General features: G+C 35.1%; 4 protein-coding genes across 4 annotated transcripts; 3 read left to right on the top strand and 1 right to left on the bottom strand.

Moving 5' to 3' along the window:
- Positions 1–1,037: 1,037 nt before the first annotated feature.
- Positions 1,038–6,718, bottom strand: FYPP1 (Calcineurin-like metallo-phosphoesterase superfamily protein). The gene is made up of 10 exons (XM_022283398.2): positions 6,450–6,718; positions 5,853–5,999; positions 5,706–5,773; positions 4,931–4,988; positions 3,435–3,545; positions 3,219–3,269; positions 2,260–2,403; positions 2,094–2,189; positions 1,935–2,006; positions 1,038–1,586 (listed from the first exon to the last, which is right to left on the bottom strand). The coding sequence occupies exons 1-10, from the start codon at positions 6,528–6,530 to the stop codon at positions 1,503–1,505; spliced, it is 912 nt and encodes a 303-aa protein (XP_022139090.1). The 5' UTR covers positions 6,531–6,718; the 3' UTR covers positions 1,038–1,502.
- Positions 6,719–8,632: 1,914 nt separating this feature from the next.
- On the top strand, positions 8,633–13,743 carry LOC111009947 (D111/G-patch domain-containing protein). The gene is made up of 5 exons (XM_022283183.2): positions 8,633–8,962; positions 10,537–10,616; positions 10,783–10,836; positions 12,619–12,741; positions 13,409–13,743. The coding sequence occupies exons 2-5, from the start codon at positions 10,545–10,547 to the stop codon at positions 13,538–13,540; spliced, it is 381 nt and encodes a 126-aa protein (XP_022138875.1). The 5' UTR covers positions 8,633–8,962; positions 10,537–10,544; the 3' UTR covers positions 13,541–13,743.
- Positions 13,744–14,679: 936 nt separating this feature from the next.
- On the top strand, positions 14,680–19,106 carry LOC111010226 (ribosomal RNA small subunit methyltransferase J). The gene is made up of 6 exons (XM_022283578.2): positions 14,680–15,257; positions 15,836–15,934; positions 16,592–16,769; positions 17,569–17,666; positions 18,494–18,555; positions 18,712–19,106. Exons 1-6 carry the CDS (start codon positions 14,802–14,804, stop codon positions 18,830–18,832), a joined length of 1,014 nt encoding a protein of 337 aa, XP_022139270.1. The 5' UTR covers positions 14,680–14,801; the 3' UTR covers positions 18,833–19,106.
- Positions 19,107–21,486: 2,380 nt separating this feature from the next.
- On the top strand, positions 21,487–24,991 carry LOC111009999 (Radical SAM superfamily protein). The gene is made up of 7 exons (XM_022283254.2): positions 21,487–22,115; positions 22,536–22,699; positions 23,109–23,199; positions 23,318–23,475; positions 23,768–23,939; positions 24,278–24,388; positions 24,504–24,991. The coding sequence occupies exons 1-7, from the start codon at positions 21,705–21,707 to the stop codon at positions 24,582–24,584; spliced, it is 1,188 nt and encodes a 395-aa protein (XP_022138946.1). The 5' UTR covers positions 21,487–21,704; the 3' UTR covers positions 24,585–24,991.
- The last annotated feature ends 631 nt before the right edge of the window (positions 24,992–25,622 follow it).

A 25,622-nucleotide genomic window follows, 5' to 3' on the forward strand; every position in this document is an offset into this window, starting at 1 on the left:
TGAGAAATTCTTTGGAGAATTAAAATCGTTGACATTCAAGCACACAAGAAAACAATGGAAGTCATTTCACATGTTCCTCAAACAACCTCCATTTTCCATTTAAAAGGGAGTTAACAAAAAGAGACTATTCCATTCACGTCTCAATATACTTTTTTAAGTTTAAGAACCTATCCGACAACACTCTAACATTCAAACATTACTCCTAATATTTAACTTTAAAAAAAGGTCAATCGATCAACCTATTATGTAGTTGAATATTAATAATTACAACTTAACATAACTCAGCATCCCTACTTTCTCAAATTCCAATTCAGTGCAAACTCTAAGAAAATAATTACACAAGAAATCACATTAGTATTCTTAATCAACGAAATTCATTAATGACATTTGTATGGTCAAGGATAGATTCATGAGATTGATGAGTTTCATTTCATCCAATCCAAAAATGCATTCCATTTCCAGCACAAATTCCACCATATACAATCAATTTTTTGCGTGATCAGTTCATTATACATTCACTATATCTTCTTGATCCAACATAAGGCAATTTTGTTCAAAGCATATGATAAATCAGAATTACTGCCATTTACATTACAGCTATAATCTATTACCTCAAAAAGAATGTGCATAATGCTCATTTCTCATCTGACTAATAACATGAACATCCCTGTCACAGTTGATTGTCAGTTCTAACCTCCAAAATCAAAGCTTCAACAGCAGGTAGTTCTCCAATACTTGATACATAAACAGTACATTTTTTTAATACCTTCGTTTAATAAGAAAAGGGACTTCTATATATTCCCTCTTCTGGAAGACTTGGTTTCCAAATATTCTATGATAATTTCCACCCTTGATTGTCCAATTCTCAGTCTAAGCCATTCATTCAATAGAACTGTCAATACTATGATTTTTTAATATGCACATTGATCAACAGAAGGATAAATAGAACCCTCCAGCTACTCCAGACCAAAAACTCGAAAGCCTGACACTTGACTCAGGAAAGCAAATTCAGTGTAATGGAAGAGGGAGAGGAAGGCTATAGAGGCAAACAAAAATACAAATTATGGAGTCCCAGTAGTTAGTGGCACAAACAAATTACTCTCATCCCTACATACTTTCTACATTGATTAATGTCGAGAAGTATCTGACTTCTCGAAACATGCTAAATGCAGGCAATATAATGCACAGACGTTGCTGGCTGGCTGAGATTTTCGTTTTTTTTTTCCTTTTCCAATAGTGATACACAGAAATGAATTTAAAACGGTCTGAACAAGAAACATACTCTGAATGCAAACTGCTGAATAAATAAATTACCTACTGCCAACGTAATTCACAGCCCAAAATATCTATCTTATCAGCCAAGGAGGAAATATCCACCCAAGCTGAACAATGATCTACCTGCAAACAACAAATTTAAGGTATCCTCGTTAAAGAGATCTTTATCGCCCAATCATGATAGCTCGATAGTTTCACAAATATGGTCAACCATCAACCACCCTTCATCATAAGAAATATGGCACTCCTGTTCTCGGGCCCCTCATCTGATTATTCTCCTCTGTCTCAGTGAAGAACTTCACTTCTCTTTCCTGTTTGAAGTTAATAATAAATGGGTTTGGTGAACAATAAACTTGCATATAAATACCATGAAACCATTTTTTAAAACCATTATTGAGAGAGAGAGAGTCGGCCAGAGGTTCAAACTCTAAAGAATGGAGAAATTATTCAATGGGGCTCCCCTTCTTTGTACATAAAATGCACGGAAGAGAAGCCGAAAAATGTTGGGTGTCTATTTACGACAAGATCAAAGACACCGTGAAAAAAGTCAAAATACAAAATAGCGTTTCAACCAATAATAACATATCATAAGGACGAGTACTTTTCTTCTTTGAGAAAAGGTAAATTAAAACAACTAAAGTGAGCAAGTAATTACTCACCATATTCTCATTAAAGCTCAATATAGAAGCCACATTCCCACAACGATAACAATAATTTGGGGCAGACCAAACCTGCAAATTGAAGGATAAACTAACCCAATCAACCAGATTAAGTCTATCATTATAGAAAGAAATAATAACTAGATATCCGAGCCTTACAGTCACAAGGCCTTTATCCTGAAACATATACTTCAGACCTTCTTGTACAAGTTGATGAGCTCGGCACACCAAATCAAGATTATTAATGTGGTTGAACTGCAACAATGAAAATCTGCCTAAGCTCGAAGAAAGTTATGTGGCTGAACTTTAAAACAGATAAAATTACCTCAGAAGTAACCCTGGAACCAAAAAGCCAACCTGCACCACGTGGACTAACTGCCCATGTTTCAATATCTTCTGGGTCACTCCACATAAGATCACAAAAAGGTCCCTCGTGCGGAATTTCACAATTTCTATCAATCACCCTTATCTGTCAGCGGAAGAAAAATGATGGAAAAAAGGCCTCAAGCCAGTAAAGTTCCAAACTGATCCATTGGCAAATAGGATTAACAAACATTATTGAACAGTTCATCAGTAAAAAAATCATAACAGATCGAGCACAATAGTGTACGCAGTCAAAGTGTCGACAAGGCACATACAAAGCTGCAGTTAGATAAGTTTTTTCCTTTCATTTCTTTTAAGGGATTCACACCAATTGACCAATCTAAATGCCAGTAAGAGAAAGAACTCTGTAGTCTGTACTAATATTGGCAGATAATCCAGAAAGTCTATCAAAAATGGTAGTATGGGCAGTCTACCAAATGAGTGCAAAGAAATAAACAATAAGTCATGATAAACTGGTTTTTGCAGCCTTAGCACTGTAAGAAAGTGTCTTAAACAGGTTTGCTCCAGAACAGTCAGTTTCAGGACTACTATGCACTCTCTTCCCTGTCCAATCCTTTTCAATACAATGAGGTCAAGTTCTTTTTGGTTCAACAATATTTGGAGTGGGGATTCGAATCTCTAAACTTTTGATCAATGATATATGTCTTAACTAGGTGAGCTATGCTCAAATTGACAATTAATCTCTGCCACTTAATTTCAATAATGCTCCTCATGGCACATATGAAAGCTTGGACAATTTATATCAAAGTATCCATATAAGGCGTAAATGTTGACCTATGTTCATATATTTTATCCCTTCACATTAAGAAATTGGTGCATAAATATCATAAAATGTGTGTCATAAGATAAGGCACAGGTCAATAGAAAAGCAGGTCATCATTTGAAAGAATATAAGGAAACCTGATCAATTGTTCGAACATCAGGGGAGAGCCCTCCGTGGACACAAAGAACCTGAGATGGTAACAAAAGCAAGCAAAAAATTATTAATTACAAAAGAGCACCCAGCACCAAGAAACAGTCAAGGCAAACTCATGCAATAATGAAACCAATTGCATATATCTCTGCACATCAGACCACACAATCAGGGGTGGGGAGCAAGAGAGAGAGAGAGGTTACAGTTCCATCTATGATTGCTGAGAGTGTCAAGTAGTCGAAAACATCTGTACAGTACCGCCATGCATTAGCATTTCCATACTTTCTCTGGCACTCATCATAAAAACCATAGACCTAGCAAGAAAGTTGTAGCACTAATGATGTTACAATAAAGTTAACTTTCATATCAACATCCATGTAATCAACAAGTATGAGGATGAAGATCTCAATATAATGCAAGAAAATGATCTCCACTCAACAAGTTTCATGTAAAGAGGAAAGGAAGTCCAAAATGGACTGGAATTATGGCTGCGGAAAATGTGTTTAAAAGCATCTTGGGACCAGAACTCAATGCCAAAGTCACTTTTAGGTGTTTCAAACTGAGTTAGATCAATAAATAATTTGCTCCCAAACTCAGAAATCCTCCAACCTTATGTTCACCCGGTTCAAATCTAGGACTGCAACCTGTCCCTATAATATATAATTATCTTAAAGTTAAGATCATGACCTCAACAAATTTTAAATGCTCCCCACTTGGTTGAACTTGAATCCAATGTCCTCACCACCATATTCAAAGTTTCCATTAATCTTTTTTTAGTAAGAAACTAAATCATTTTCATAAAGAAACACCGCAAGAGAAGAACAAAGAAGCCGGAGCTAGAGGAAACACTCTCCCACGCTGACTACAAAAGAACAGTCTTCCGATCGTGGAAAATAGTGCAAAGGATACTTACAGAAGTTTCCGTTAATCAAGAAAATGTCATACAAAAATTTCCAGCAAGTACTTGTTTGTACAAGCAGGAAACTTTTGAATGAAGAATTTTAGTCACTAACAGTGACTCAGCCAAAACAAAAAAGGGCACGTATAACGATATAATTAGGGTGTCAATTAATTGATGTAGCAAGAATGCAAGGATGGCATAGAATTTACTATTTATGATGACTTTCAGAATTCTTTTTTTTATATATTCACAAGTCAAGGACAACTTTCGCGCACCTTGACTTATATCATGGGACAACTTCCTGACCCTACTACATTTGGTTGCCAATGAAACATATAGAAAATTAATTCCTAGGTAGATAGCCATCATGGAGTTTGAACCAATTCCCTCTAAATCCTTTTTGAATGACTTTCAGAGTTCTTGTGACCTTGTGGAAATGAAAAACATTGGAGGGAGATGGAAACATCAATTAGTGAAGGCTTAAATTCTCCTACGTTTTTTACTATCTATAGCAACTTTCAGAATGCTTGTAACACCTTGAGGAAAGGTGTTTTTTCAGCTCTGTTTTCAGTAAGAAAAAAATACACTGACTGATATGGAAACGTAACTTGTTGAAGGCCTAAATTCTCCAACTTACCCATCATTGCAATACTAGGGGGAAACTCTATCAAAAGAAAATGTCTCGAAAGTAGAGACTCGTCTCTTTTCCTTTACATTTTAGCCATAGAAGTTTCCAATTGAATACTTTACAATATAAATAGCATCTCAGCCTCAATAAACTAAATAAAAAATTCAAACCTGAGTAAGCTGTCTGCTCTCGTGGTTCCCTCGCAAGAGTGTGATGTTCGCCGGATATCTGAGAAGACATATAAATTTTCTCAAGGAAAATGCATCGTTCGTTTTTCTAAAGAATGTCATAGCAGGTAACCGAATATAAAACCAAACTTCATAGCCAGATCATTTTTTCAGGACTTCTTTTAGATTTAGAGGTTATACATAAGTTCATCACAAACAAATGACGATTGAACAAGAAGCCAAATGATAAAATGAGCATGTAGCCTCTTCCCTTAAAAATTAAAAATAAATAACCAAATACATAAAACATCTTGGGATAGCTGCATATAGAGTTCAATATAAACTATAAACTGATACAGTACTATAAGTTCAAAACAACTAAATGAAGGCTGAAAATCACATGCAACCTCCTTCTGGGTCGTCACTAATTAAAATAATTGAATCAAAACTGCTCATGAACTTTTTACGCAATAGAATGTTACTGTCAATAGGAATGTTCCCATTAATCATCCATAAACCAAAAAACTGACACCAAACATTAATGTGGATGTGCAACGTATAGATAATACCCCTTATTCTTTGTTACTAATCAACATGATCCATTTCAGACATTTATTTCATTAACCATAGTTTGCTTGATAGTTTACAATCTAGATGAAAGCCGGAAACAACCAAAGAACGCACTAGCATAAAGAAAGAAACTACAAATTATAGGGCCTTGCAAACATGACGAGTATTTTCAAACCCATAGGCAACCGGAACATGCATAAAACCTTACCTGGCTTTAAGAAGCAAAAGAATGGTAAAAACTTCAAGACTGTTATAGCCTCGATCAACAAAATCGCCCTACAATTAATGATCAATGTTAACCACCCCACAGAATCAGCAAGTGACCGTCTGATTGTCCAAAAAGTACAAGACATACCATGAAGATATAATTTGTCTCTGGTACATGACCTCCGGTCTGAAAAAGTTTCATCAGGTCATGAAACTGGCCATGAATGTCACCACAGACCGTTACAGGACTATTGACAGGTTGCACATTAGATTCCTCGATGAGGATCTCTTTTACCTGTTATGCAGAGAGTATGAACCCATTAACGGCCCAAATTCATAAGGCTATCCATAATTTCAACAGTGCCTTCTTAAGCGAGTGTGCATATTACACATCCTCGTCGATATATACAAAGCATAAACACCATGTCGTAAATTTCCAAACAGAATTTGATCTCTGGGAATACAAGCAATAACCTCAACATTCATTTTTCTAAAACTTCATTGAAGTACATTTCGTGTCCAATAAACGTAAACAGCTGAAGAAACTATATGATCAACCCAATAAATGGAAACATAAACCCTGGTAGTGGAAGCAAAGACCGCAGCATCAATGAAGATAGAGAAGGGGTTTACAGGCGTGAGTTCCAAGATGTATAAAACCCTAACTACCATCAGATACGGAAAGTCTTGAAGATTAATCGCCAGAAAGTGATTAAGGGTGGGAGTAAAAACAATAAAATCTTACATATTCGCAAAGAAGTTGAAGCTCGTCTTCAAGAAGATGCTGGCCTTCCTTGACCTTGGAGATCCACTGGTCCAAATCCATCTCTCTCTTCCTCGAATTGCCAGCAGCAGAAGAGCAAGAATGGAAAGGGGGAACGAGAAGAACAACCCTAGAGAGAGAGAGAGAAGTCCGATTAATTATAAGGAAGCTGTATTAGCCGATTGAAATTGAAAGTTCAGTGGAACGAGCCGACGCTGACCAAACAGATCTATCCCTTCCCTCCCCGCCCCCCTTTGATAATTTCACAACCAAAAATACCTCTCTTCTGAAAAAAAAAATACAAATTAATAGTTACTAATTTGTTCAATTGTGGATTTAATCCAATGAAATTTACAAGTATTCAACACTATTGAATATTTTAATAGCACTGGTTTCTTTTTTCTCTTTTTTTTTTTTTAATAAAAAGAGACACAAACGTCCTTGGTATTAATTTCGTTGGAATGTTCTAATGTGAGACATTTAAGTTAGCTATGTCCAATAATCTAAATCCTTGCCAACTAAGCTGCTTGAATAACACTATTTAGGTAATTTAAATATAGTTATGTGAATAAAATATTGATGGTGGTTCAATCCTCATCGATCAATATTAAACTAAAAACATAATAATAATGTTATTTAACTTGTGTCATCGTCGTTGATGTACTTATAACATGTGACTTCTTGTTAGAATCTCTTATAAATTACAAGTTTGAATATCGACTATTTTATTTGAATTGTTATATCGTCGAAGTAACACAACATTTGTGTGTCATACCCACTGTGTAATTAATGTTTAGTTAGATTTAAATATTGAGACCATAGTCGACAAGTATTTTAATTAAAATTTTCATAATGTAACCATTTATGTTTATTTAACTCGTATATTCACATGATCTATTAATTATAGTTTATATTTTTATCAATTAAATCGCACTAATATGATATAAATGGTTTCCATATAACATGTCATGGACGACGCTTATTATATGTTTCTAACGATGTAGCACGATTCACTTTTCAGTAAGGTCGTGATTCTGTAATAAATTAAGTGAACATTGTTTTAGTAGTCTCATCCAACATAAGTTATTTTCGATTAATCGTTGTTTGCTCATTTACTATTCCAATTCAGGTCAAGCATGTGAAAGGGTAAATTCATATGTCATGTTTAACCATCACCAATCACCATACTAACTTACGTTTAAACTTGTTTATATTTATTTACATGCGTATTGACTTGATAAAAATTACGTGCATGACATTAGTTTTCGTATTAATACCCATGTAGACACTTATTTTTTAATATATGCACACAATTTTGAAACAAAACTATATATCATGACACTGTGTGCACGCACTTATACAACCAGTATATGATAGCAACATGTATTGTCAAAGGAGCATAATGAATATGCACTCTTTATATAACACTACTAACTAGTATTACCGATACTACGCGTGTCACCCCCGATGTTTTAAAATGTTGATGGTATAATAGATCCCTCCATTTCTTATACAATGTTCATTCCAATGCTCGAGACAATACTAGTTTAACAGGCTTGAGAGAGAGGAGCATGCTCTATCTGTTATTATTATATTTAGTTCGACAAATATATGAGATTTGAACCTCAAATAGTTGGGAAAACAATTTACTCATCAAGTAATATCTATGTTGGTAGCATACAATTTTTTAGTATGTTGGGGGCGCACAGATATTCGAACTTACGACTTTTTGATCAAACATATGTGTTTCAATCCACTAAGTTATGTTCAAGTTGACGTGTTTGTACCATACATTGTTTTTAGTTCAACAATATTGGAAGGTGAAAATTCGAACATCTGATTTTTCGGTCGATGATATATGCCTACATTATCGATGGTCGTGGAGGTGAGATGAAAATGAAATGAGGGTCTTATAAAATAAATACGTACATGTTCTTATTTTATTTTTAAAATTAATTACATGTTGTATATAATTAATATTAACATTATTATGATTATGCCAAAACAAACCTAAGTACCTAAGTCAGAGTTAATTGATATATATTTCAAAATCAAGAGAGCATGAGTTTGAATTAATTAAAAAAACATTATTATGATTATCATTAGTATTTCTCCATCCTCGAAAAGAATCGGTAGATTTTTTCCCGGCAACGTCGGGTTTAAAACGGGTTACCCGCTCCGTTCGGGGCGGGCTCGCGGGGTACTCGACCCGTTGGATTTTTGGCATTCCCACCTTCATACTCCTGAATTCTGATTGCTGAGAGAGAACGCGCGAAATCTGTGAAGTTCAGAAATTGCACTTCCACGGCATCCTCCGTCATTCAGAATCAAGAAGCTGGAGAAGGGTCAACAATACGCGACGCGCTAGGGTTAGGGCAAAGTGCAAAAGTTCTACAAGTTTTGATTTCGATTAGGGCTTCGGAATTTTCTACTCTTCAAGAGTTGGCCCTATATTCTCTCCACTGGGCCTCAAGATCATCCAAAAGTCCTTCCAGGTTCGCCGCTTCTTCAATTCGTGTTTTTTGTCCTCTAAGAATTACGTTTTATGCGATGGATGTTTTTCGAGTTTGGGTTACAGATACTAAATGCACTCGTAGAAAAGAAATAGGCGAGTGGGTTAATTCGTGTACGAGATGTAGGTTTAGTTATTTGTTCTATCACTTGTTGGAGATTCTAACTCTGCCTAATTTTATATCTGAGCCATGCATACTTCAACTGAAGAGAAGTTTCGGCATCTGCTTTTTAGTTTTTACGTAATTCCATATTTGAATGTTATATTTGGAGCTGCATAAATCTGTATATATTAATTGATTTTAGAGTATGGTAGTCAGTTTGAAGTGTGCAAAAGTGCTCGGCGAGAAGTATGGCAAAAGAACTAGGAGATTTGAATCTAAAGAACCGTCAATTTGACAGGATTGTGCACTGGCCACTTCTGACCAGATTTTGATTCAACCAGAAGTTATTCCATTTCCGAATTGATATTATGAATATTTGTTTTGATTTTGTAGTCATAATGAATATAAGTATCTATCCACTGAAGTGGTACTTTGTTCTAGGGTAGACATGCAGCTCAAACGCATAATCAGTAATTTAAGATCATAATCGATTGTGCATCGGGAAGTTTTTATCTGTAACAAAAGCACGGCCTTGCAACTTCACTGTCTTGTGTGTTTCATTACACGTAGTGTCGTTGATTTTTAATAGTTGGCTATACTTGTAGAGTTTTGGTGACATGTTTCATTTCCTCTCCCTCATGACTGGTGTACCCTTTGCACTTCCAGGCACACTTAATGAAAGGTGCAATAATTTTCGTTAAGATTATGCAGTAATCAATAGTGGAAATGAGCTAATTACCTGGTTCAGCTCTTTCTTATGCCTTAGATTTACTAATTACCTGGTCCACCTTATGCTTCCAATGTTTGATGGTTACTTTTAGTACTCACCGTGATTATGTCATGAGCTTCAACTCATTCAGCGTAAAGAGGAACATTCAAAACTTAGAGACTAGCTCATAATTTGTTGGTTCATGTGCACATTTACTCTGAGTTTTCATTTTTGCATGTTTTCGTGTGCCAGCGTCAGTATGATATGACTTTTAACCAACGTGATTAACACTCTTTTTCTGGGACTTTGGATGGAAGAAATTGAAGAATACTGGAAGACAGGGATAGGGGTTTCTAAGAGTTTTTGGATATCACTAGATTCCTAGCAGCTAGCATATTTTTGGTGTGTTTTGTCCAAAGAATTTATAATTATAGTCTACTTTGTAATCTTTTATTCTTACCAATTTGGGCACTTTTTTGTAGACCTTTTGGTTTCTTGGGAGACTACTTCACTCTTGTATTCAAGATTTTTTTAACAGAATGGTTTATTGTAAAGAAAACATCTTCATTTTAGATTCCACAATGCACTAGTAAAAATAAATATAACTAATGTCTACTAAGGAAGATTATAAATTAAATTTCTTATGTTATTCAAGGAACCTAAAAGCATTTGTTTTGGGTGGGGGCCACTTTATGTGGCATTATTTTACTTTGGGGTGATGTTGTCTTTGATCATGGTGCCTCAGGAGGAAGGATGAATTTTGAGTCGAGCTCAGGGGGCACCGTTTCTGCTACAGCCATTGATTCCTCGAACATAGGGTTTCAGGTTCTCTCTTTCACTCACTATCACATATATCAAGTCCTAAAGCATGCAAAGATTGTGTTTGCCCCTTTTTACCTCTTCCTTTTCTCTTCTTAGGTCACACATTCCAATCTTTGAGCTTCATTTGTATACTGACTTCCCTTTGTGTTTTTGTGTTTTCTTCTTGAAGCTTTTGAAGAAGCATGGTTGGAGGGAAGGAACGGGCCTTGGAGTTTCTGAGCAGGTTATTTTACAAATAGTTTTCATGTTCTATCATTTACTCTCAATAAAACTAGTCATACATACTTCAATAAATTAAAAAATTAGTTACTTGCTTAAGGAAACTGAAGAATTTAGAACCTTTGCCCTATTACTACGTAACTGTACAAATACTGAGTAAGTAATGCGGTGGTGTTTATATGATGGTAGGAAGGGAAGGAAGGAGTGGATTCTCAAACGAGGAAAGAGTTCCAATAACTTTGAAAGAATTGCACAAGGAATCTTATAACATGAAAATCTCATGTACACAAAGATTGTGCTAAGTAAGACGGTAAGTTTGGTTTAGATAAAGATGATGTTGAGGTACTGGCAGCCTCTGCTCCACTTTTGCTATTTTAGGAGTCCCTGCAAAGCTATCCTAAGTCCTAAAATCCATGTTGAAGAAAGGGTATTATTTGTGTTGGTCGGTGTTAGAAATTTCAGCTTTTTCTTAGATTTTGTGTGGTTTCTAACAACAAGGGATGCCTCTCTTGAGATTGTTTGGATTCAAGTTCTATGTCAAGGATTGACCGAAGGAGAAATTTAAATGATCAAGTGGTGGTAATTGAATTGCTTTTGAAGTCTGGAGACGTGATAACTAGGCTCCTTCATGTTTATATCCCTTACCTTGGACCTACCCAAGTTGCTCTGTCGTTCAACCACCAACACCAAGTGTGCAGGGTAGGGTTAGGTGGAAAGTATCATTATTCGAGAAAATCTGAGTCTTTTTATGGTCATTCCGTTAGGAGGTTTTCAGTAAGCCAAAGATAAATTTTAAATTAGGTTCCCTCACTGTGCCTTGTCTATCTGATAAGAAATAAGAATGGCAAAATTACTAGCGGGGACTGGTCGGGATGGAAAATTCCTTACCTGACTAGGGTATGGTCGAGCAGGGAGTATTTTCCATGGGGAAAGACCAATTCATTTTTGGGAAGTTGGGAAATACTCCAACCTGTTCGTTTCCTAAAGAAATGTATTTATTTTTTTAAATCTATCTGTTAATATTTCATCAACTTTTTATTTTCTGTTTATAAAACAATTCCATCAGTTCTTTAGGGGGAGGGGTTCTATCTTCCCCTGCCATTAGGCTGTACCTCTCTTCTCTTCAATTCATTTTTTGTTTCTTATAAAAAAATAATTATAAATTTAAAAGCTACTAGAGGAATTTTCTTTGCAGAAAATTTTGATCCCCATGTGGTAAGTCCATGAACCTTCCCACTCTCCCCTATTTTGGCTTGTCTCTGCAGTAGACCATCACTTCCTTTGGTGCTTTTTCACTCCAGAACTTGGATGGATTCTTGTAGCATATTTTTTATTTTCATTGGACTTTGCTTGCTTTATTTACCTGTTGCCTTTGTTGGTGGTTACCTCTTCAAAATGACGACTAAAATTTAGTGCTAAATGCAGTTAGGGCAACATTCGAACCTTCGAGTGAACTTAATACAAAAAAATCCTTGATGTCTCTCAGATCTGTATACAGAGGAGCAAAGTTCTAACTCCTGGTTATAAAAAAAGAAAAAGAAAGAATATATGAACTTTTCTAGAGGGTAACATTAGATGGATGTCATATTGGAGAATAGTGTCTTTGTTTCTTCCTCTTGGTGTACATAAAATTTTGTTTTATTGTTGTTGTTTTTTTTAAAACAAAAAACACTGCTGTTTCCTCTTATGATGTAAACTAGGTCATGGTAACGCCCTTTTGTTTTCTTGCTATCCTCCAGCGTTTTTTACTCTTGAAAACTAACTGTATGAATTCTCATGCAAGCAGGGAAGGTTGGAACCCGTACAAACATCTGTAAAGAATAATAAACGAGGCTTGGGAGCAGATAAAGTGAAGAAGAAGCTTAAAGAAACTATCGATATTGCAGCCTCTGACAGGAAAAATAACCAGGTAAAGCTTCCGCTTTCCAATTAGAATTAAAACACGAGTATAATTACAAAAAGAATCAGACGAGAAGGGGAACGCCGCAACTTAGACATTTCAATAATTCGTCCAACTTTTGATTACTCATCATTATATACTTTATAATTTCCTTCCAATAGAATTACCTAAGCCAAGGCTTTACTGCATTGATAGTGGAAGGGGAAGTGTTTTCACATTTTCTCTAAACCTTTGACGTTTGACCACATAAAAGCCTAAGAATATTGTATTTTTCCTGGATTATTTTCGAGTCCAAGATAGTTGAAATTGTTGGCTTTGATACCATGCTCAACTTATTTTGGTAATGGAAGCTTATTATCAAGCAATTTGCTTTCTAAGAAAAAATCGAGCAACTTTTTGCCAAAGGGATGAAGTGAAATTTTCCATAAACATTTATTAGTTCTGTTGGATCTCGTAGATCACTTGCTCATAACAACTCATAAGCTAGCTTTCATTGGGTTTGAATGTGCTGCAACGTGCAAAACTTACACGTGTTTCTCTGTGATAATTCAAATTCTTTGACATGGTCATCTTTGAAAGTTTCTACGTAATTTATTTTCGCCACAAACTCAAAATAATTGCTAGGAAAAAAATAAAAAAGGAAGTATAGCTAACCTAATTTATTTTCGATCTCTAGGAACATCCTCCTTCGAAGAAAACAAAGGCGCTATCAAAATGGAGGAGGAAGATGCAAGAGGAAGATAGGATATTTCAAGAGAAGGAATTTGAGAGGGCCTTTTTTAGGGAATTTTGGCCAGATAATGTTTGATACATGATGAACTCCCTTCATATCGCTTAAGCAGATACAAATGGTTTTTCAAAAGCCTTTTTTTTTAATTATGGCTTCAATGCAGCAACGACAATCTGAGCATAAGTCAATTAAATATATTTTCGACCGTAAGTTTGAATCTCCACTTTTACCTGTTTAACTCAAATATTTGTAATATATTATTTGTTTTTTTCTTTTCTTAATATTACATTATTTAGGGTGGAGATTTGAAGTTATGTTTAGGTCGGTAGTTTATTATTAACTAGACTAACATATTGTATTTATCTACTTGTTTTGTAATTTATTTATTAAATATCCTATTATATGAGTTTTAACAGCCATTGGAACCTTTTTCTATGGTCTGTCGAGACAAATATAAAACTTATGTGTGTCTTTTTTAAGGTTTGATTTTGGTTTGGAATTAATATTTATTTTCTATTTTAGTCATTTAACATTGAAATTTTAATTTTAATTCCGAGAACTAAATATAAATATAACATATTGATAAATAATGGAGTTATTTCACATTTTAAGTGCATCAAACTTTTTTTTTCAAAAATTAAATGTGGATTTTTATTAAAAGTATAAGACTGATGTGTACAAATTTTAAATTTAAACAGAAAACTGATTGAAGTCATTTAGACGGAGAGAGAGTGAAAATTAGATGAAGTCTAAGGATTAAAATTATATTTTATATTGACACCAAATTAAAATAATTGCTATTTATGTTAGAACTTAATAATAAAAGATGGGTTAACTTACATAAAATATTCATAAATTTTGCCTTTGTTTAAAAAATAAATAATCGAAACTTTTGATAGAGTAAGAATATTATTTAAACACAAATTTAAAATAATTAGTAGTGACGTTCATGGTATTTGGTATTAAATATTTGTCAGAGTAAATCAACATTTTCGTCATATTATAAAAAAAATTGATAAAATATGAAAAATGTCATTTATATATATATATATATATATATATATAATATTAATATTAATCATCTTAAATTTATTTAAAAATAAAAATATTTATCGGTTAATTTAAATATTTTTTACTATTTTTATATTTTTCTAACTTTTAGATAAATATTTATCAATATCAACGTCAACCGTGACATTTATTTTATCTGTCAAAAAAAAAAAAATCTGAAAAAATAAAAGAGTTTCTGCACATTCTCGGTGTGGTTGAAGCGAAGACGATAAAACCCAGAAAGCGCTTCACCAACGAGCTTCTTCTTCCTCCTCCTCCTCCTTCAGCCATGGCTTCCCTCAGTTCCTGTTCCTGCTGCTGTTCCTACGCTTCCCAATTGCTTCCTCGCCCCAAGTCTCTTCTATCACCATTTCCTTCTTCTTCCTCTCCCCCATTCACCATTTCGAAGCGCACAGCACTCCTGTTAACAGCGGCGAAGAAGGACTCCGATGCAGTTCCTGCAGCGACAAAGGTATCTACGAGTTCCAAGGGCAGTAATACTCACGGAGAGGAAGAGGAATTCGTGGAGGTGGAAGAGGAGCTGCCATGGATTCAGGAGAAGGCCTTGGACCTCGTTGAGTTCACTGGCTCCGTCACTCAGGCAATTCCTGGGCCTAGGGTTGGTCAGAGCTCGTTGCCTTGGATCCTTGCGGTTCCTCTGGCTTATTTGGGCGTCACCTTTGTCATCGCTTTTGTTAAGACCGTTCGGAAATTAAATTCCCCCAAAGAAAAACGCCGGAGAAAGGTCTTCCTTCTCTCACTTGCTTTCATCCCCCTCTGCAACTGAATTTACTTTAGGTCGTGTACTTCGGTAACGATCTCTAAACTGACGCAATAACTTGGTTATTAAAATTTTGACAACATAGTTCCTAATATGATTCAGTCTCCGTAATTTCAAATTTGTAATTATTTAGATTTAGTCCCTGCCCTAATAAATCTCATAGGTGAATATGATTTTTAGAATGTAATGTAGTGCTTAAAATTTCATAACATATGAAATTTATCAGTTTACATATGTAAGATGCCTGAATTTTAAGGAGATTTTTACATCGTTATATACTAAAGTTTGAAAATTAAAATATAATTTTATACTACAGTCACTAAATTGTTACATATTAAAATTCACAGTTTAATCGTTAAATCTTGATATTATTGTGATGCTAGAGTTGTTTAATCGTGAGTGAGAAAGAGAGAGTTGGCTGAGATTAAAATCTAGTTCTAGTGCCTAATGTGAATGATTTGTGCCAGCAACGGGTGGATTTCTGTGTCAGTGCCACTTTTATAGAAATAAAGTTTACACTGATTGGAGTTGATATTGTTCAGGTCACAAAAAATGCTATTCTCTGCAAGTCAGTAGATGAGCTGCTTCAGAAAGGGAGAGATGAAGTGAAACCTGAGGCTCTTAGCGAAATTGTGCAGAAGGTTAGATCTGTTACAGATTCTTTCATTATCAAGTAAAATTTATGTTGTACTTGTAACCATGAAGCGATAATTCTTGTCATCAACTAAATCTAGTCCAAGTATCTTGAGTTCTTCAAATAATGCCATGTTTTGTATTAAATATCTCATATCTTCAATTATAGCTTGGTTTTTCTTTGTAAGAGGCTTTTTGTCTGGTTTAGCTTTTCTGACATGGATGGTCAGTCTCTTCTTCTTTTGAGGCAACAGTACAGTAACTTCCCATTTAAGAACTTGGGAAAGATAGGGGAGAAATGAAATGAGGGGGAATCCTCGAACTAAAGGAGCTTATGAAAACTTTTTTAGGCCTTCAGTTGGTGAATTTTTGAAGGGAGGAATAATTACAAAAAGGTTTAGAGTGTGCTTAAATTGGAGCTTACAGGAACAGCCATATCAAAAGAATTTACAGAATCTCTATGAATATTGCGGAAAGTTCTTCTATTCCTTTATTCCCTAATTTCTCACAGGTCCACTGAACCAGATTTTACCAAAGGATCTTAGGAGGAATAGTTACACTAGTTTTCTTTACAGCGTATATGAGAGTTGATTGTCTTCATTGATCACTTCATGCTAGGACATTTCACATTATGGATTGTAACAACTAAATCCTATCCATTCCAGACAGGTTTCAGTGTGGATGAAATTTTGCGGAAGTACATCCGTTATGCATTGAACGAGAAACCTTTCAACCCTGAATTGGTTGCCAACCTAATTCAGCTGAGAAAAGCTTCTGCATTGGAGGACGTGCAGGTCGCTGAAATTCTGAATGAGGTATCAAGAAGGATTGAGAGAGATAAAGGTGATATGATCTTCTTTGTTTATTTATACTTCTATCATCTACCAGGGGACTTTGGAAAGCGTGTTCTTTGGGCCACAATTTTTTCCTGCTTTGGGTTGGGGGGGGGGGGGGGGGGGGGGGGGAGTAATAAGGAAATGTTGGGAATGTTGTCGGGATATTAGTAGTGGCTTAATTGTAAATACTTGGTAGTTTGTTAGGATGAGTTAGTTGTAAATAGAGGGAGCTTAGAGGATAGGTAAAAATTTTGGAATTAGTTATCTTGTAGGTGAGAGAGACCTCTCAGAAAGACTATCGGTATTTTAGTTTTCTCTTGATAGAAAATGCTTGGCATGGTCATGTGAAAATAGCCAATTTGCAGAAAGTAGTGAAACTTCTCTGAAAAACTAAGTAATTTCTCTTTCAAGACACTTCAATTTAAAATTCTTTTGAATTGCAGCTGGTTCAATAGAATTGGACCCGCATTCCTGGAGATTCCAGACTGTTCAATTGGGTATTTCAGATCGAACTATCTATTAATGGCAAAGCCAGCAAGTCTGGATGGATTTAGTCTTAACCTTTTATTTAGAAAGCTTAAATGATCAACTATTATAGATAGGCAGTCTCTTTGTGCGACTGTCTATTAACTTCTTGTCCATTTATTGCTTCTCTTACTACTATTACTTCTGCAATAATATGAATACCACCCTTACAACCGTTAGATATTTTCTAGTATTTTTTTTTTCTAATAAATATTGATAGATTGGTGTAAGATGAACATTCACGTAATTTGTCTTTCTGATAACTGTTCTGTATTTTTCAGGTCCGGTTGTTATGAATATGTCAGGTTATACTGAGAAGGGTTTCAAGAGAAAATTAGCCGTACAGGCCCTTTTTGGCAAAATCTTTTATCTGTCTGAGGTTGGTAGGATGAACAGTAGATTGTGCATAACTCCTGAAATTTGATTCTGTTTCATCATTTTTCTGTTTGTGTTTCAATACATGATCCACTTTTTCTTGATCTTTCTATCTACTCTGAAAATGTTTTTTATTCAATCTCGATAAGTCACGGACAATTGTTTGACGATCTCTCTCTCTAGTAAACCAAATGGTATCTGGATTTAAACGGAGTTCAAAAAACATGGTCTTCTGAGCTCTTTTTAACACTGCATGCGATTAAAAGTAAAATATGTTTCCATAGTATGGAAAAATATTTTAATTTTAGACACTGCATGTGATTATACGGGCGCAATTGATTAGAACCTTCCTGATAAATCCCTCTCTTTCAATAACTTCTACGATAGAATTTTATTATTAGCTTTTGGTTGGTGTAAATGTTTCTACTCCCCTTCATCAATTATAGTCTAAATGATCTCATGTCAAACTGGATGGCTTTTTGTAATCGAGCTACGGATAATCACCTTTAGTATATTTCATTCATCAATGAAATTGAAGTTTTTGAATTGAGAAGACTCCTATCCCGTGCATTATATAATCTGTCCTTTGCATTAGTAGACATGTTTAACATGACAAATTTTGTGAGGGGACAATATGAAAGAAAGTTAAAAGACATAACCTTTCTGGGATGGCATAACGGTATCACCTTTTACATAATTCATAACATTAGTTTTTTTCGGGTATGTCGTCCTGACAAAACATGTTGAGATTTATTGCTCGTGGTTCTCTCATCATATTACAATTTTGTTCCAAAGTTAACTCGTTTGATGATTTGCCTGGATGTCGCACAGCTGCCGGAGTTCTGTTCGAGAGATAGCTCTTTAACCGTCAAAGAAATATTTGGTGTTACAGAGTAGGTTTCTGTCCTTAAAAAGTTGTCTTACTTTACTTTTGATTTCAATGAGCCATTGTAGATGGGAACTTCAAAACTTTTCTTCAACACAAGTTTCTGAAACTACGTATCTTCGTTTTAGTGTTGACTTATATGAGTTTTGTTGTGTGTTTTCAGTGAAGATGCAGAAAAACTTAGAACACACACACTTTCTGAAGCTGGGGACATGGATTCTCTTCAAAAGATGGCTGAGATTTCAGATTCAGAGGATTTAAAAGATGACTCATCTGATGCATGAAATGACTAAGATAATGTAGTTTTGGTGGGGAAGTGAGACTATAAAGCCAAGCCACTTATCATGTTTTTATGGGAGCCATATGAAATTTTTGTAGTGGATAATTCTTATTTTTGGGTGGGGTGGGGATTACCTGAGGTTGAATTGTGGGATATATTGTTGAGAACTTACATTTTTACTTCGGTATTGTGTCTAGATCGTTTGAGCCATCAAGAATATGTCTTAACTAGTTGAGTTATACTTAGTTGATATTAAGTTAACTTCTAGTTTTAACTTTCTTTTACTAGTCTTTTTTTTGGATATTTGGGAGTCGGAGCTTTCCAGTCCTATACCCATGACACCTGCATCCACTCCAGTGTTCAAAATGTCGATGTCGATGAAAATGTCGAGGTCCTGATTTTACGGACATGTTGATGGATATTTCGGGAAAAATAATGAAAATTGTGGAAATTGATGGAAATTTTTTGAATTAGCAAATAAAACTTGAATTGTAGTTTAATTAGTTTATAATTGATCACCTTTAACCATAAGAATATGACCATTTTTTACCATTTACTTATGAAAATGTCGATGTCGATGAAAATATCGAAAAAAGATTTTTTCCTTTAATGAAGATTGATGGAAATTATATACTTTAATTGTAAAATTTTGGCTAGTGCTTTTCGTAATAGGACTCATTTGGAAATGAGATAATTACCGACTTGGTTGTCAAACATATTTCTAAATTATAATTAACTCATACTTGTTTACTTTTTACCTACTCCTCTTTTCAAATTTGAATTTACACATTTTTCAAACAAATTTTCAAATCAATCATCAATCCAACTTTCCAATCAAATTTATACAATTTCCAAACACCTCAACCTCGTGATTGTGTCAATCATCGTAATTTATATCAAAGTGATCAAGATAGTGCACTAGATCCTTCGAGATCATCTTTTTGGTATTAATTAAGTTTCACCACTATTTGTATATAATAATATTTTATTTTTTAAAAATTCTATGATTATTTCAATCTTTATATATGTCAATATTTCATATATATTGTTAAATTGTGTAACTAAGGACTAGATTGGATTAGAAATTACAATAAAGCAAAATCCAAATTTTATTAGTTATACTTTATAGAGTATTAAAATGCGAATGTTTCATTGAACAGATTAAGATTACAAACGTTGTGAGAAATTATAGACTGTAGTGACATAGTAGGAAGATGATTAAAATAAAATAACCTTAAAAAAAGAAGAGAAAAAAAAAAGACACGTCGACGACATGAGAGGAAAATCGACTTTTCCCGCCCTATGTCGATGTCGAGCATGTCAACATGTCGAGCGACATGTCGACATATCTCTCGACATTTTGAACCTTTATCCACTCTAATATCCAAATCTAAGAGAGATCAATAATCTTTGGTGTTAAGCTCACTAGAAAGTTCGAACTTGAAATCTCTAAGTTAGTATGACTAAGAGACTCTAAACTCTTCCCAATCGAATGACTCTTAAGAGTTTCTTTTCAATTAGTCTTGAAAGCCTTGGGCTTTGATTAGTTTTAGAAATTTTCAATTGAGAAGTTAGACTTGGCGTTTAAAATATACTTTTTCTTTGAAACAAAGACTGCATTATAAAGAAATAATACCACTAAGTGTTACATCAGAATAGTGATGACCATGCATCACAATTACATCAGATTCTCCAAATCACGCTTAATATAATTAAGACCGATAGTCTCCCCATATTCCAAAACAATGTTCGAGCTGATCGCCGCTGCACCTTCGTCATTGCCCATCTTTTGCTCTATTTTATTTGCTCCTGGACTATGGAAGTTCTCTAAACCAAGATACAACGAAGATGAAGAGTCATCCTAAGAGATCACAATCGGGTGCCCTCCTCAATTACGTGCCTGATAACTCTTCAAAACACCTAAGTGACGAAGCCACATACCATACATAACAATATTGTCTTTGATTTTGTCAGTCGCAACGATACTATCAACATCCAACGGGAAAATCTTGACACCAGACCATTGTCGGTCATCACATAAATCAATGAGGAAGAAGGATCTTCCTCGAAAATTGTTTCTACAGCAGTAAGAGAGTTCCCTGTATTATTTTGATCGATGCTACTTGCTTATTGAAAAAAACCATGAAAGAATTGAAACAAAGCAGAGAGCAACACCCTATGAAAAAACCATGGGAAGAAAAAACAGAGGAGGGGAGCAAGGGCCACCCTGCCTCCCTCCACCACGTACTTTCTATTTCACCCTCTATCTAGCACGTATTTTTCTATATTTCCTCTTTCTTAATGTTTAAGATTTAAAGATTCAATTTAGGAGGCAACATGAGCTTAACTCAGCGATAATTAAGATATATCTTACATTGTTGCACTTCACATGATGTTATTTAATTCAAAATAATTTTTTAGGGCTTAAAACCTCTTTTATCCCTACATATTGACATGAGATTTAAAAAAATAATAATAAAGCAACTAAAATGGTTAGTAGATGAATTCGATATTTTATGCTGGTAAAAGTATAAAAGATTTATGAACAAAAATTCTAAACTACAGGTACTAAAAAGTAGCGACTAAAATACGGGGAGTTTCAATCTCCAAACAAAAAAAAAAAGTAGACAAAATATTATTGCTGTTTATTAATGGAAAGTTGAACACATAAATTGGCAACCAAACAGACGAAAATGAGAAAACAAGCCACCGGCAGTTGGACGGAGTAATCGAAGCAGCATTCTGCTGATCCAACTGCCTTAACACATCTTCTTCTTCTTCTGTTGTTCTTGTTCGATTCATATATCAAATTTCCAAATTTCTTTGGACACTTCTCACACCGATAGATTTCTTCGGTTTACAGAATTCAGTTCAGAATGATTCGTCCTTCACTTTCAATTTCAAATCCCTCTTCTCCTTCTCCTCTCCAATTTCCTAAACCCCACAAGTTCTCCAATTATTCCGGCCGTTTTTGCCCGCCGGTTTCGGTAATTCGATGCGAGGGTGTGCATTCTTCGGCCGCCGCGGCGCACTCTTCTTCTTCTTCTTCTTCATTGCCATTTTCGAAGGTGAGTGAGAATATGGAATCGGGAGACGGCTCTTCCAAGGCCGGCCCGTATCCCGGCGGAATGGGCCCCTACACCGGCAGAGACCCGAGCGTGAAGAAGCCTGGTTGGTTGAGGCAGCGCGCTCCTCAGGGAGAGAAGTTTGAGGAGGTCAAGGACTCGTTGTCTCGATTGAATCTCAATACTGTCTGCGAGGAGGCTCAATGCCCCAATATTGGAGAGGTTCTTCTCTTAACTTCGAACACTGATTCGTTTTATTCATGGTGATTTAAAGAACTTAAGATCTCGTGTTTATCGACTGGTTATGATTAACAGCTAGCTCAGGGTAGTAAATTCTATCTGGGGTTCTTTTAGGCCAGTTTGATAATCATTTTGTTTTTGGTGTTATGTTTTTCAAATCGTTTTCAGAAACTCATTTTTGTTTTGGAATTTGGGTAAGAATTTGAATGTATTTGAAGAAAGGTGAAAACATACTATACTAAAGAAATGACGAGCAATCAAGCATAATTATCAAAAACAAAAAACAAAAAACGAAATGATTATCAAACGAGTTCAGTTATCTGGTTTCGAGTTGGAATTGGGTTTGTGTCAATGAAGCTGCAGAATTAAGAATTTTCCTCATAATTCTAATGTTTTTGGCAGTGTTGGAATGGTGGAGGGGATGGGATTGCAACTGCTACAATCATGCTTCTTGGGGATACATGCACTCGGGGATGTAGATTTTGTGCTGTAAAAACCAGCAGAAACCCTGCACCTCCTGATCCAATGGAACCAATTAACACTGCTAAAGCTATTGCCAGTTGGGGGTATGTGATAATTAGATTACCTTATACCTTCTTGAGAATCTTCCTTCCCTCTGTCTATTAAGGGTGAATTGATGGGTGTTTATCGTACTTGACCTCGTGTCGATGATGCTGACTTATATCTAACTCGCAAAGCAATTAACAAGAATCTATATAGTGTTCTAGCTTTTTTTTTTTTCTTTATCATTTTGTTGATATCTAGATGATTTGTTGTTCTGCTATCAATCTAAGATGAAAGAGCTGTTACTGGTTGAATGACTTTATCTCAACATGAAGGGGAAGTGAAATGAATTCCTGATATCATCTGGGGTTTGCTTGGCATATATTGGCTGTTCTCAATATACTTGTTTTGAGTTAATGGATGTAATTAGTTTTTAATGATGTAGAATTCTTTTTCCATATTCCTTTTTAGTGTGGATTACATTGTCCTAACAAGTGTGGATCGCGATGATATTCCCGATGGAGGAAGTGGACATTTTGCCCAGACCGTCAAAGCTATGAAGGTCTAACAGATTTTTCTACCATGGTTCTTTTTTCTTCTTATTTGTAAACTCTAATTACTGAAGGTTTCTTGGAAAAATTACTGGAAGTTTGATTCATCTTAATGAATCTCTTGTGCAGGAACTTAAGCCTGAGATCATGGTTGAATGTTTAACTTCTGATTTTAGAGGTGACCTGAATGCTGTGGACACTCTAGTGCACTCAGGATTAGATGTATTTGCTCACAATATCGAGACTGTGAAACGGCTTCAACGAATCGTAAGAGATCCTCGAGCTGGGTAAGTTTCATCACCAATTAACTTACTGTGCAAATTCATCTCCAAAAGTGAATACAGTTTTGCCTTCAGGTTCCTGAATCTTAAATCACGATCCAAAAGAAATTATGTTTTTCTCTATTACTCGTTTCATGATAAATAACTCAGACCTTGGAACATCTGCTTTCTGAAGAACCAATGAAGGATTTCAGTTCAACGTATTTGGAATCCTTATTTTCTTGACCAGTTTTTTAATTTGTTAGTTATGCATGCTTCACCTGGTCGAGATTCTCACATACGTTTCGGTACTATGCAGGTACGACCAGAGCTTATCCGTTTTAAAACATGCAAAGCACAGCAAGCTGGGAATGATCACTAAAACTTCAATCATGTTGGGCCTCGGAGAAACCGATGACGAATTGAAGGAAGCTCTAGCTGATTTAAGGGCCATAGATGTGGATATTCTTACACTTGGCCAGTATTTGCAGGTTTGTTCATCCTTAGCCGTCTGACTCATAGATACATGTATTATTCCTCACATTGAAATATGATAGTCCTTGGCTCAACTTACCTTCCATGGAACCGATTTGAATGAAGTCCGGCCGAATTTGGCCAAGTTCTGACTGTTCTAAGTTCTTTTCCTTTGTTGATCGTAATGGTTGTAATGTGGATCATTTTTTGCAATCCCTTGGGTATTATAGTGTGATAACTTCTGGGAGAAACCAAGGGCTGCATCAGCTCATGCATATTAGAAGTTTCAGTAGACCCATCACTTGTCGACAATTTAATCGCTCGTTTTTGTTAAGACACGGTTGTTCTCTTGCAGCCTACCCCATTACACCTGACTGTCAAAGAATACATCACTCCCGAAAAGTTCGCATTCTGGAAAGAATACGGGGAGTCGATTGGGTTCCGATATGTGGCTAGTGGACCCCTGGTAAGCTTTCTTCTAGAATTAGCTTCTTAATAAAATCTGAGATGCGTGTGTGTTCTCATAATGTATCCAAAAGTGAGTTCATCTGGGACTTCTTATTTTCTTGTTATTCGGTCAGGTTCGATCCTCATACCGGGCAGGCGAGCTCTTCGTCCAAACCATGGTTAGAGAAAGCGCCAAAATCACAACCGTAAATTGAAGGATCAGCACTCCCACTGTGGCCTGAGTTCAAGTTCGAGTTCATCAGCGGTGTTTCCAGAATTTGGTGGCCCTGTAACATAGAAAAAGAGGAGGGAGAAGCCATGGCCAACAACATTGAAGGATCATCAGTTTTCCAGCTGAGGCAGCAAGCACTGGTATGGCTCTCCTGAGTTAGTTTCTTTTCCCAATTATTGGACCAATTTTGCCAGCTATTATATCTTGTATTTACTCACATTTTGTCTTCTTTTAAGATCAATTATTTAATCTCAACCTCAACAATTTTTTTTTTCTCTTAGAAAATGCAATTTGGGTTGGAATATTTGAAACCAAGATCAATAACATTGTAATATCATATGTACTCTTCAAACTTTAGTTTAATCACAGGATTTTTTTTTGTGACTTCCACTTATCGATCCCGGTCCGGAAAAATGACCGTCCAGGGCCCCTTGAGGCTAGGAGGTCTTTTCCTAAGTAAGTTGTTAATTTTTAATTTGTTTTAAGCTTTTGGAATATTGTCTTTTTATAATAATGAAATAAAGCATGATTTTGGTCAATTATTGATTCGATGTGTGACAGACTGTGACAGTATGTACACTAACTAATCCATTAATCTTAAGGTTTGATAATTATTTTGTTTTTTATTTTCTGTTTTTTAAAATTAAATTTAAAAATATTATTGTTTCTTTATTTTTGTTACGTAGTATTTATAAATATTTTTAAAATCTAGACAAAAATTTAAAAAAAAAAGTAATTTTTGTTTTTAAAATTTGACTACAAATTTAAATGAGTTTTCAAACTGCACCTAAATTATTATATTGTCTCCTTTTTTTAATGAATTTTTAATAAAAATAAATAACTAACAATTTAAACCGCAAGCCCACGACATATTTGGTTGGACAATTTTTCTTCTGATTTTTGTAATTTAATGCCATCTATAAACATTGTTGTTATTTTTCTAGTACAACATCAGCGGGGATTTGAACTCTTTAGGTACTTTATCTTTTTGTCAATTTTTTTTTTTTTGCTATTTTTCTCA

The sequence above is a fragment of the Momordica charantia genome (assembly GCF_013281855.1).
Source record: "Momordica charantia cultivar OHB3-1 chromosome 9 unlocalized genomic scaffold, Mcharantia_2.0 BLBB01000009.1, whole genome shotgun sequence".
Taxonomy (NCBI): domain Eukaryota; kingdom Viridiplantae; phylum Streptophyta; class Magnoliopsida; order Cucurbitales; family Cucurbitaceae; genus Momordica; species Momordica charantia.

Coding starts and splice junctions, on each gene's coding strand:
- LOC111009947 (XM_022283183.2), top strand. CDS start 10,545: ATGAATTTTGAGTCGAGCTCAGGGGGCACCGTTTCTGCTACAGCCATT. Junction 10,617..10,782: donor CCTCGAACATAGGGTTTCAG/GTTCTCTCTTTC, acceptor TTCTTCTTGAAG/CTTTTGAAGAAGCATGGTTG. Junction 10,837..12,618: donor GCCTTGGAGTTTCTGAGCAG/GTTATTTTACAA, acceptor TCATGCAAGCAG/GGAAGGTTGGAACCCGTACA.
- LOC111010226 (XM_022283578.2), top strand. CDS start 14,802: ATGGCTTCCCTCAGTTCCTGTTCCTGCTGCTGTTCCTACGCTTCCCAA. Junction 15,258..15,835: donor AAGAAAAACGCCGGAGAAAG/GTCTTCCTTCTC, acceptor GATATTGTTCAG/GTCACAAAAAATGCTATTCT. Junction 18,556..18,711: donor GAAATATTTGGTGTTACAGA/GTAGGTTTCTGT, acceptor GTGTGTTTTCAG/TGAAGATGCAGAAAAACTTA.
- FYPP1 (XM_022283398.2), bottom strand. CDS start 6,530: ATGGATTTGGACCAGTGGATCTCCAAGGTCAAGGAAGGCCAGCATCTT. Junction 2,190..2,259: donor GTTCCAGGGTTACTTCTGAG/GTAATTTTATCT, acceptor TCATTGTTGCAG/TTCAACCACATTAATAATCT. Junction 2,007..2,093: donor AGGATAAAGGCCTTGTGACT/GTAAGGCTCGGA, acceptor TTCAATTTGCAG/GTTTGGTCTGCCCCAAATTA.
- LOC111009999 (XM_022283254.2), top strand. CDS start 21,705: ATGATTCGTCCTTCACTTTCAATTTCAAATCCCTCTTCTCCTTCTCCT. Junction 22,116..22,535: donor AATGCCCCAATATTGGAGAG/GTTCTTCTCTTA, acceptor TGTTTTTGGCAG/TGTTGGAATGGTGGAGGGGA. Junction 24,389..24,503: donor ATGTGGCTAGTGGACCCCTG/GTAAGCTTTCTT, acceptor TTATTCGGTCAG/GTTCGATCCTCATACCGGGC.